The following is an 11,189-nucleotide window of genomic DNA, read 5'->3' on the forward strand; positions in this document are numbered from 1 at the left end:
TAAATTTTAATTTCAATTTTAATTTCAATTTCTAAAACACACAATAATACAATTTTCAACTTTTATTTATAGTTAATATGTTCCTAGAGATTTTTATTTTAATTTCTTTTAGAGTTTAATGGGCTGAAATTAGAATTTTAAGGTTAGATGATTTTTTATTTTTATTTTTTTACATTTTTTGAGAGTCTCATAAAAAAAAATTATCTTTTTGTCAGTCTCTTCATATGTTGGACCATACTCATTTATTTTGCATGTCAAATAATTTTGATACATTGATAATTAAACAAATAATTTTGGTACATTTATAATTAAACAATGACATTTAATACAAAAATATATTGAGTATTATTGAAAGAATCAATCCATATTGAGAAGAAATTTATTAAAATTAATTTTCAAATATTTTTTTTTTATTTTATAAAAAAGACCAATTACATTAGTGACATCTTTGAACATTGACCTCTTTTTTTAAATTCAAACTTAACACTTTAATTATTCTAAAATATGATTTATTTGATTTCATAGTCTGTGTTTTCACAGATTTATTTGATTTATAATAATTTTATTCAGCTTTAAAACGTGAATTGTAAAATAATAAATTTGTAAGAAAAAAAATGACGCACGTGCTTACCTCATCAATCGTGTCAATTGTGTTTTGATAAGGTGTAAACGACAACTCAAGAGTGTTTGCGGTTCTGATAAGGTGTAAGCAACATATTTGTCTTTTTTTAAACTAATTTTTACATTTTTACAAATTAAATATTCTGTCATAGCTGTTTTAAAATTGACACATTGTCATGTACTTGGGTTGTCCCATTCTTTTGAACTTGTCAATTTGTAATTGCCCATGGCCTTTATTTTTTTTATTTTTTATTTTTAATATGTTATTCTGGTGATAACACTTAAATGGAATTAACCCATAATAATTTATTTAAGATCAGTGGTTCAAAGATGTCTTTTTTTTTTTTTTATTCAATGAAGTGAATAATTATACATTTTATTATGAAGCACGTGAATTGGGATACGATATGATGAAAGAATTCGTATTAGTCTATAAAGATAATTGAAGCAATAAACGTATAATGGGTGCATGAAAATGTGAGTGAATCTGAAACATTTTATTGTTGAAGTTGTTAGGTGAGCAACTTTATGATCCTGGGTTCAATAATTTTGTTGTGGTGTTAGTTTTTAAGAGAGAGAGAGGAGCTCGTGGATCCCTTGAACTGTGGTATCCTCCTCAACCACGCAATACTCTTTCCTCCCACCGTTTCCAGGACATGGACGAACAGCAAGTAAACGTTCCCCTTTTGCAAGATTGTTCAGCAACACTACAACCCCATAATCAAGATATTGTAGCACGCTTTTGGATCGAATCCAAGAAATTATGGCATATCGTCGGCCCTTCAATTTTCAGCAGGATAATCTCCTACTCCATCCTCATAATTGCCCAAGCTTTCGCCGGCCACTTAAATGACCTTGATCTTGCTGCCTTTTCCATCGCTGTCACCGTCGTCATCGGCTTCGACATGGGGCTTCTGGTTGGTACAAAAACCGTAACTCTCTGTGTTAGCACCACCAACTCTGTTTTTCTTTAATTTGGTATGTTTAATTTCAGATGGGAATGGCAAGCGCTTTGGAGACGCTATGCGGGCAGGCGTATGGGGCGAAGAAATACTACATGCTGGGTGTTGTGCGCCGAAAGCGGAACAAATGTACTCACAACACCAAAGTTATTCAAGACATACAATATGACACTCAAAACTTGATGATTTCAACAGCAGAAAGAATGGCATTATATAGCCTTCTCTTAAACCTAAAGATAAACTAACAAGCCAAAAAAAGACCTTGAGAATAGGTCTTGGTCCTAGAGAATAGGGCTTATGACAGTGTTCAACAATCTCCACCTTGTCATAAGATCTCCAAGTTATAGCTAATTTGGTTGCTACCATGTCAACACACTACTCCCTTCCGACGTTGATGAAATCTAAACAATGCCAGAACTTTTCACGAGTGATAACCTTTGTCAACATATCAGCAGGGTTATCAGCTGTTCCAATTTTTAATGACCGAATATCCCCTTTGCTAATAATTTCTCGAATAAAGTGAAAACGGACATCAATGTGTTTTGTACGAGCATGATGGACTTGATTTTTTGACAAGCAAATAGCGCTCTGGCTATCACAAAATACATCTATATGTTCCTGCAAAATACCCAAGTCATTGATCAAACCATGCATCCAAATAGCTTCTTTAAAAGCTTCTGTTACTGCCATATACTCTGCTTCAGTGGTAGACAATGCAACAGTAGACTGCAATGTTGAACGCCAACAAACAGGTCCACCAGCCATAGTAAATAAATAACCCGTAGTAGATCGTCGCTTATCCAAATCACCAGCATAATCAGAATCCACATAACCAGCTACACGATTGTCAAGCTTAAACATTTCTTGTTTTTGAAACTTAATACCAACATCAATAGTGCCAAGAATGTACCTAAGAATCCATTTTACAGCCTGCCAATGCTCTTTACCAGGATTATGCATATAACGACTCACCATGCTTACTGCGTGTGAAAGATCAGGTCGAGTACACACCATAGCATACATCAACGCACCAACAGCATTTGTATAAGGAATGTTCTCCATATACCTTTTGTCATCATCAGAACTTGGACACATGGAAGCACTAAGCTTGAAATGAGGAGCAAGTGGAGTACTAACGGGTTTGGTTGAATTATTCAAACTAAATCTTGACAATACCTTGCGTAGATATTGAGACTGAGTCAACCAGACTGTACCTTTTTTCGATCTCGCTCTATCTCCATTCCAAGTATTTTCATATGCTATCGTATCATCAAACCTTGCAGGTTTTCGAATTACCCTTCGTGGTCTATTCTTGGCGATTGACTCAGGTTCCTCCACTCTTTCATTCACAAGGCTTTGCTCCTCAAGACTTTGCTCTTTTTGTTCTAAGACATCAAAGTTATTATTTACCTGATCAATAGGTTCTTCGGTAGGAGCAACCACATCAGGAGAGAACACCACCTTCTCCACCTGCTTCAATGCCTCGTCATTATTTTCAATTTTCTGCAAAAACATTCCAGACTCATCGAATGTCACATCTCGACTATTAACAATTTTACTTGTTTCTGGACACCATAACCTATAGCCCTTCACACCTTTGCTAAAGCCCATAAACTTGGCTTTTTTTGCTCTAGGATCCAGTTTTGAGTTTGTCACATGATAATAAGCAGGACACCCAAACACATGCAATTTATCATAATCACTAACAGGACTACCTGACCATACCTCAAGCGGAGTTCTCCCACCGTTTCCAGAAACAGGTAAACGATTCACCAAGTGAACTGCATAACTGAGAGCCTCAGCCCAAAATGCCTTACTCAATCCTGCTTGAGACAATATGCATCGAACCTTCTCTATTAATGTCTGGTTCATTCTCTCAGCAACTCCATTTTGTTGTGGCTTACCAGGAACAGTGAAGTGTCGAACGATCCCTTCATCTCGGCATACTTTAAGGAATGGATCATAAGTATATTCTCCCCCGTTGTCTGATCTCAGCTTTTTGATTTTCCTATCCGTCTGATTCTCTACCATTTTCTTCCACTCTAGGAAGATTTGGAGAACCTCGTTTTTGTGCCTCATGGGATACATCCAAACTCTCTTCGAGTAGTCATCAATAAAGGTGACAAACCACCTCTTTCCTCCCAATGAGACATTCTTTGTGGGACCCCATACATCGGTGTGAACATAATCCAAAATACCCTTTGTTTGGTGTATAGCTGTACCAAACTTCACATTTTTTTGTTTACCAAATATACAATGTTCACAGAAATCAATTTTTCCAGTTGTGGCACCCTTAAGGACTCCTTGGTTCACCAATGTCTGAAGCGCCTTCTCACCAGCATGCCCGAGTCGCATGTGCCATAATTTCGATATGTCTTGTTCTTTCGAACTTGCCATAGCAGCATGCCCAATTATTGTGGTTCCGTTGAGGTAGTATATGCTACCTCTTCTAGTTCCTGTAATTGCCACCAAAGCTCCACGAGCTACTTTCAAATTCCCTCCTTCCAAAATGATGCGATAACCACTCGCATCCAAAACGCCAAGTGAAATCAAGTTTTTCTTCAAGTCAGGAACATACCTCACATCTTTGAGTTTTCGTATAACCCCATCAAACATCTTGATTTGTACTGAGCCGATTCCCATTATCTTGCAAGTACTATCATTGCCCATATAGACAACTCCACCATTGAACTTTTTGAAGTCCAAAAACATCTCTTTGTTGGGACACATATGATAGGAGCACCCAGAATCAAGAATCCATTCCATGGTTTGGCTGGCTGATAAGGAGATTGTCAAGGCATCATCTGTATCAGTGTCGTCATCTTTAACCACATTGGACTTCGACCCCTTCTCTTTTAAGATCGAACAATCTTTTTTCCAATGGCCTTTCTGTCGACAATATGCACACTCATTTTTATCAAGTTTTCTCCAATTATCAGATCTACCTCTCGACTTTAATCGAGACTCTCCACATTCGTTCCTTTTCCAGGTAGAAGTTCTTCCATGAGCAGTGAGAACATTTGAGCTAGAGTTTTGATACGTCTCCTTTTCCTTCTTTCGCATCTCATTGTTTATTAAGGCATTTGAAACATCTTCAAAATCAATATTAGTGATTCCATGTAGTAGGGTTGTTACTAAAAACTCGTAGGATTCCGGCAAAGAGTTTAATAACAACAACGCCTTGTCCTCGTCATCAATCTTAACATCAAGATTGAGCAAATCAGTGATGATTTTGTTAAAATCATCCAAATGCTCAGCCATTGAGATACCTTCCTTGTAGTCAAAACGGAAGAGTTTCTTCTTCAAATAGAGTTTATTTTCCACACTCTTCTTCATATATTTCGCTTCAAGCTTGTCCCATAATTCTTTCGCCATGGTAACCTTCATAAATGGATATTTCTGATCCTTGCCAAGACAGGATCGAATAATTCCACAGGCTTGCCGATTTAATTTTGTCCATTCTGCTTCTGTCATGTCTTCAGGCATCTCCTCTTGGAGAGAAACATCGAGGTCTTGCATGACCAGCAAATCGCTAACTTCGCCTCGCCAAACACCAAAATTATTGGTTCCATCAAATTTTTCTACTTCGAGATTGGAACTCCACACTCTCGATCCACGTCGTGATGGTTCGGCCATTTGCAATAATTAATCTGGATGTAACTCAAAAACACAATTCTTGAAAACTGATTTTCAAGAGAATAAACACGATTGTGAGCACGTCTAATGGTCGATGAGGCCCAAACTTTCACAATACCCCCAAATACCACAACAATGCTCTGATACCACTTGTTGTGCGCCGAAAGCGGAACAAATGTACTCACAACACCAAAGTTATTCAAGACATACAATATGACACTCAAAACTTGATGATTTCAACAGCAGAAAGAATGGCATTATATAGCCTTCTCTTAAACCTAAAGATAAACTAACAAGCCAAAAAAAGACCTTGAGAATAGGTCTTGGTCCTAGAGAATAGGGCTTATGACAGTGTTCAACACTGGGAATCTATATGCAACGCTCATGGATCGTTCTCTTCCTATGCTGCGTTTTGCTGTTGCCTATTTTCTTCTTTGCGTCTCCAATTCTGAAGCTCATAGGGGAGCCTCATGATTTGGCAGACCTCGCTGGAGTTTTATCCATCTGGATGCTTCCTATTCACTTCAGCTTCGCGTTTTACTTCCCATTGCAGAGGTTCTTGCAGAGCCAGGTGAAAGTGTGGGCGATTGTCTGGTCGGCCGTGGCGGCGCTTGTCTCGCATCTGGTGGCCAGTTGGGTGCTTGTGGTTCAGCTCAAAATGGGAGTGGTGGGCATTGCGGTAGCTTGCAACGTTGGTTGGTGCGCTATGCCCATTGTTCAGATTGTTTACACTACCTGCGGCGGCTGTCCCCTCACTTGGACTGGGTTCTCGGTGGAGGCCTTTTCTGGTCTCTGGGAGTTTGTCAAGCTCTCTGCTGCTTCAGGGGTCATGCTATGGTCTCTCCCACTATTAATCAACCCAAATCAAGCTCTGTTCTCTACTTTTACCAGTTTTTTTACAAAATCAATGAAAAATTTTCAAGATCTTTCTTTTTTTAATTTCATTATTGTGAGATGAAACGCAAGCCCACCTTTTTTCCCAATCAAATTCCACTTTTAACTCAGCCTATCAAAGTGTTGGAAGATCAAAAGTTGGCCAACTCGGATTAGATATCGGGTTGGCCTATGAAACAATCTATTTCGGCCATATCTGTATTGGCCTGTCAGGTCAGCCCAATGAAATCATGATTGGGCAAACCCAAATATGTGTGAACATATATAATTTTTTATATTGAAAAAGTAATGTTTTTTATATTAGGGTTTATTGTGTTTGTTTGTGTGTGTGGTTAAGCTGACAATTTTGTTTACAAATGATGAAATTTCAGCCTGGAAAATTGGTATTACAGAATACTGGTAGTAATCACTGGAAACATGAAGAACGCAGAGATTATGGTGGATGCTCTATCGATCTGGTTCTTTCTTTCTACAACTATTTTCATTTTTCTCTTCCAATTTTCTTTATATTCATCGGGAAATGAAAAGAATGAAAAAACTGGTAATTATTGTGATGGCAGCATGAGCATCAATGGATGGGAAATGATGATTCCTTTGGGATTCTTTGTGGGAACAGGGTAATCATCTATTTCAGAGCATCTTATTATTTCGCCGAGTTATGATAATATATATAACGTTGAAAACAGAGTGAGAGTGGCGAACGAGCTCGGGGCAGGCAACGGAGAAGGAGCCAAGTTTGCCACCATTGTCTCCTCGGCCACCTCCTTACTACTTGGCCTCGTCTTTTGTTGCCTAATTGTCATCTTCCACAATAGCTTCGGTCTCATTTTCTCTTCTAGCGCCGTCGTTCTTCAGGAAGTGGATAAGCTCACCATTCTGTTAGCCTTAACCATTCTGTTCAACAGCATTCAGCCTGTCCTTTCTGGTATATCTCACAATATCTTGTCACTCAACGTGGAGTATCATTTAATATTTTATATGTTTAAGTGGATGTATATAGGCGTGGCAGTTGGGTCTGGATGGCAATCTTACGTGGCTTATATAAACTTGGGTTGCTATTATATCATCGGCTTACCTCTGGGAATTTTCATGCAATGGTTCACCGACCTTGGAGTTAAGGTAGCGCTATACATGAAATGTGATATCATAAGATGAGCTTATCCTTTGGTATGGATAATGATGTGTTTGTACATATTGAAGGGAATTTGGATAGGGATGATATTCGGAGGAACAGGAATTCAAACATTGATATTGCTCATCATTACAATTCGATGTGATTGGGAAGGAGAGGTAGCAATTTATTTGATTTAATTTGAAAATGGTCCAACACGACTCTCCACAATGGTTATGATATTATTCACTTTGAGCATAAGCTCTCGTGACTTTGGTCTCAGGTCAATGGAGAGACTATTCTTTGATTATAAATCCATGATCATTCCCTAAATTAGCACCTTCATGATCTAAACGACAAGTTCACCGTGCAGGCTAAGAAAGCCGGGTTGCGTGTGGAGAAATGGAGAGATGAAAAGTTAGAGGCAAAGGAATGAAGAATCTTGAATGGGGAGATGATGGGCTGACGACAAGGATGAAAAGGCCCGTCGCTCCAGCCCCGACCAAACTGCTGCGGGCGGCCCGTTTGTTGCCCTTTTTGCACATTGAGAAGACCCTTCAATCGTTCTCATCTATTTAAAATTTAGCTCCGAAAATAAACAATTATTTAATACCTTTTTAAATTTTTACGAATATTTAAATAAAATTATCCTATATAATTTTCGGAAAAGCCAGTCCTTATCAGTAATTTCATACAATCAAACTTTGTCTGCCATTGGAGTCTAGTCTGATTGTTCAACATTTGTCGTTTTCTCATAATATCGTCCTTTTCTTATTTACAAGATATAATAGATTACAATAATACCAACTTGTATTGGTTTCATTTCAAAAAGCAAAGCATAGTTAACTTTTATTAATGAATTGGCAAGTATCGAAAAATCTAAAAATATCCTCTAACGCTCGTCACTTTTGTCTGTAAATGCGTATTGATTTGAATTTTTTAAGAAATTGTTTTAATAATCAAGTATTTATTTATTTGTTTGGAGTTGATGAAAAATATAAGCAATAATCTTCGACCATACATAATAATCAAAACATTTAAAAAGAGAGAAGAAGAAAATGTAAAATAAAAAAGGAAAACGTTTATTTAAAGATGAAGTTTGTGTAAGGAATAGGGTTGGCAACAAGGATTCGGAGAGTGAGATGGCGCACTGAGTTTTGTCTCTCGGCCACGGCACCCTCTATTTCGTCTCTTTCTTCTTCAATTCAATATATAAATAAATAAATAAATAAATGAATAAAACTCAACCAAAAAGTTCCCCATTTTATATTCCAAAAAGCATCAATGAGTGTATGCCTTTTCCAAAAGAAAAATCTTTCAAAGCAAACACAAAAAGCCAATTCCTGTTTCAAACCACTACACCCCCCCCCCCCCCCCCAAAAAAAAAAAAAAAAAACCCCATAAATTTCCAAAACAACCCTACAACACATTTATATACTTAATAACACGACCTTATGTGTGTGTATATATATACACACACATACGTACATGTACACCAAACCCGACATCATACCGACTCGGGTTTTTCTTATCTTTCTCCTACGGTATGGATCCGATAAGAGGACGACGTGGAGAAAAAAATGAATGAAATTATGGTGTATGAGATTGATAGTGATTTAGTGGGGAAAGGGAAAAAGGTGGGGAAAAAGGGGAAAAGGGGAAGGGGAGTTGAATTATGGTGCGCCCTGGCAGCAGGGCTTTGCCTGCAAGTCCCTCCAAAAATACTCTCTGTCTCTCATATTTTATTTCCATAAACAACAAAGCAAGAAAATCTAGTGCTTGCTATGTGGGTGTCTGCGCAGACCCACTTTTTTCTTTATTTTTATTTATTTATTTTTTTTTTAATATATTATATAATTAATCAAAGTGGAAAAGAGTAGTTGAATACTTGTATTTTAATTTGCAATTCTATCAATGTCTTCCCAATTCATAATCATTACATGATAAGGTTCTTGTTGTACGGAATTACATCTTTAATGGACGCATTGTTACAAACTCAGCCTGTATTTTGTATTTTTTTTTTCTCGTATAATATATTATGCATAATTGCTTTTGTTTTCACCTTTATTTTAATAAATATGGTAAGTATACTCTTTTTAATTGGAATCGTTATTGAATCAATAATATTTAATATTAATAAAGAAAAGTAATTATTAGATTTAGAAAGAGTCGAAGCAAATGATTATGTTTCTCTAGGGTTAGCGTCTAAACCAGACATATTTACCTACTTCAAACAAGATATCATATCATATATATTCATTGGATATTACTATGGGATCTTTTGGGACAACCATTTAATAACAATAAAGTAATTTTGAGTAAATTAAATGAAATGTGGCCACCAATTAGGGTTCCGACGTGGACTCATCAAGGCCATTGAAAATGAGTCATCATTCGGAATCAAATTTAAACAAAATAAATAAATAAATAAATAAATAAATAAATAAAGGTTATGGTTTTTGTGAGCCAAAAAATTGAGGCAGAGGCATTAATCCTTGGATTTTGCAAAAAAGGTTCATCATGTGAACGTGGGGGCGTCTTCCGAATTGAGAGATGAGAGATAAAAATGATGAATCAATGAAACGTCCCTTTTCATTTGGCTTCACTATTTAAACCCCACACTCCCTCTACGCTCATCAATCTCTTCCTCTTCTCTTTGATTCCTTACTTTTTCTCCCCTATGGCCACTTACCCCGCCGTCAACGTCGCCGCCGTCGACTGCCAAAAACAAGTCCGTTCATGGCAGCTCTTCCGATCTCTTATTGAATTTCTCATCCCCACTTGCAATTGCGCTTTCTCCGAAGAGGAACCCACGTATTCCTCCAAACCCACCTTTCCCTCCACCTCCTCCTCTGCCACTTCCGTCACCGGCACTATATTCGGTTACCGAAGAGGGAAAGTCAACTTCTGTATTCAAACACACTCCAAGTCAACCAACCCAATTCTCCTCCTCGAATTGGCGGTCCCCACTGCTATTCTCGCCAGGGAAATGAGAGGCGGCGTTCTCAGAATCGCGCTGGAGTCCACTTCCACCGCCGCCGCCGTCAATTCCGGGGGGCGGTCGGTTCTGTCGTCGCCAGCATGGAGTATGTACTTCAATGGGAGGAAAGTGGGGTACGCTTTGCGACGGCGGGCTTCTGCGGCGGACGTGGAGACGCTGCGGCGGTTGGGGACGATGGTGGAAGGCGCGGGAATTATGGGGGGGAAGGAAGTGGAAGGTGAAGGTGAAGGTGAAGATGATTACTTGATGTATTTGAGAGGGAATTTCGATAGAGTTTGTGGGGCGTCAGGGGACTCTGAATCTTTTCATTTGAGAGACCCAAATGGAAGCATCGGTCAAGAGCTCAGTATTTTCTTTTTCCGGTCAACATGATTTCATGGAAACCGACTGCCCCCCCTCCCCTGCTTTCCCTTTTTTATTTTGGAGCTGCGCTTTTTTGGGCAGGGCTTTTTCAGCTGCTCGCTGCTAATCATTCTTGCCTTCTCCCACCACCACCAGCTTCGACTTGTCCTTTTGATATTGAACATTATATATATTATATATATATCTAAATGTGCCTATGCATATGTACTTATGTTTGCGATGTTAATATGAAATCAAAATTTGGGACTTTCTACTCAGCTTGCTCTGTGTCGTCCCTTTCTAAATTGGGTTACTTTATGGTCTTGAATTCTACCTCTAGTACCAGACGATTTGAGCGATACGTCTCAACTTCAATTCATTTGCATTCCACCTCCCCTGCTTTGGTTTTGAGTGGGAGTTCATAAAAACAATGACAGAGGCCTTAGGCTTTTTGAGTATGTAGAGGGAGCTAGGGACAAGTAGGAGGTTGATTCAAATTAGTCACCATCCATATATTATATTATACCTCCTTTTTGTTTTTATCTTACCTCATCGTGATCATGATCAAATGGAGAGTTCAACCTTTCCGATTATAATTATAATCTTTAAGGAGGCGAAGTTA

At 38.1% G+C, this 11,189-nt stretch overlaps 2 protein-coding genes across 5 annotated transcripts; both read left to right on the forward strand.

The window, feature by feature from the left end:
• The first annotated feature begins 1,047 nt into the window (after nt 1–1,047).
• LOC111803853 (protein DETOXIFICATION 27) lies at nt 1,048–8,060 on the forward strand. Of its 4 annotated transcripts, XM_023688443.2 has the most exons (9): nt 1,063–1,538; nt 1,616–1,681; nt 5,581–6,056; nt 6,485–6,571; nt 6,674–6,730; nt 6,800–7,038; nt 7,114–7,232; nt 7,314–7,403; nt 7,598–8,060. In XM_023688443.2, the coding sequence occupies exons 1-9, from the start codon at nt 1,278–1,280 to the stop codon at nt 7,658–7,660; spliced, it is 1,458 nt and encodes a 485-aa protein (XP_023544211.1). In that variant the 5' UTR covers nt 1,063–1,277; the 3' UTR covers nt 7,661–8,060. The 4 variants fall into 4 exon arrangements, 3 of the variants coding, with proteins under 3 accessions (XP_023544210.1, XP_023544209.1, XP_023544211.1); XR_015422731.1 differs by having other exon boundaries at nt 1,048–1,538; nt 6,485–6,730; nt 7,101–7,232; nt 7,598–7,646; XM_023688442.2 differs by having other exon boundaries at nt 1,056–1,538; nt 6,800–7,232.
• Nucleotides 8,061–9,732: 1,672 nt separating this feature from the next.
• On the forward strand, nt 9,733–10,845 carry LOC111803854 (protein MIZU-KUSSEI 1). The gene has a single exon (XM_023688444.2). The coding sequence runs from the start codon at nt 9,905–9,907 to the stop codon at nt 10,595–10,597; it is 693 nt and encodes a 230-aa protein (XP_023544212.1). The 5' UTR covers nt 9,733–9,904; the 3' UTR covers nt 10,598–10,845.
• Nucleotides 10,846–11,189: the final 344 nt, after the last annotated feature.

Source organism: Cucurbita pepo, chromosome 10, assembly GCF_057944985.1.
Source record: "Cucurbita pepo subsp. pepo isolate OVF chromosome 10, ASM5794498v1, whole genome shotgun sequence".
Classification (NCBI taxonomy): domain Eukaryota; kingdom Viridiplantae; phylum Streptophyta; class Magnoliopsida; order Cucurbitales; family Cucurbitaceae; genus Cucurbita; species Cucurbita pepo.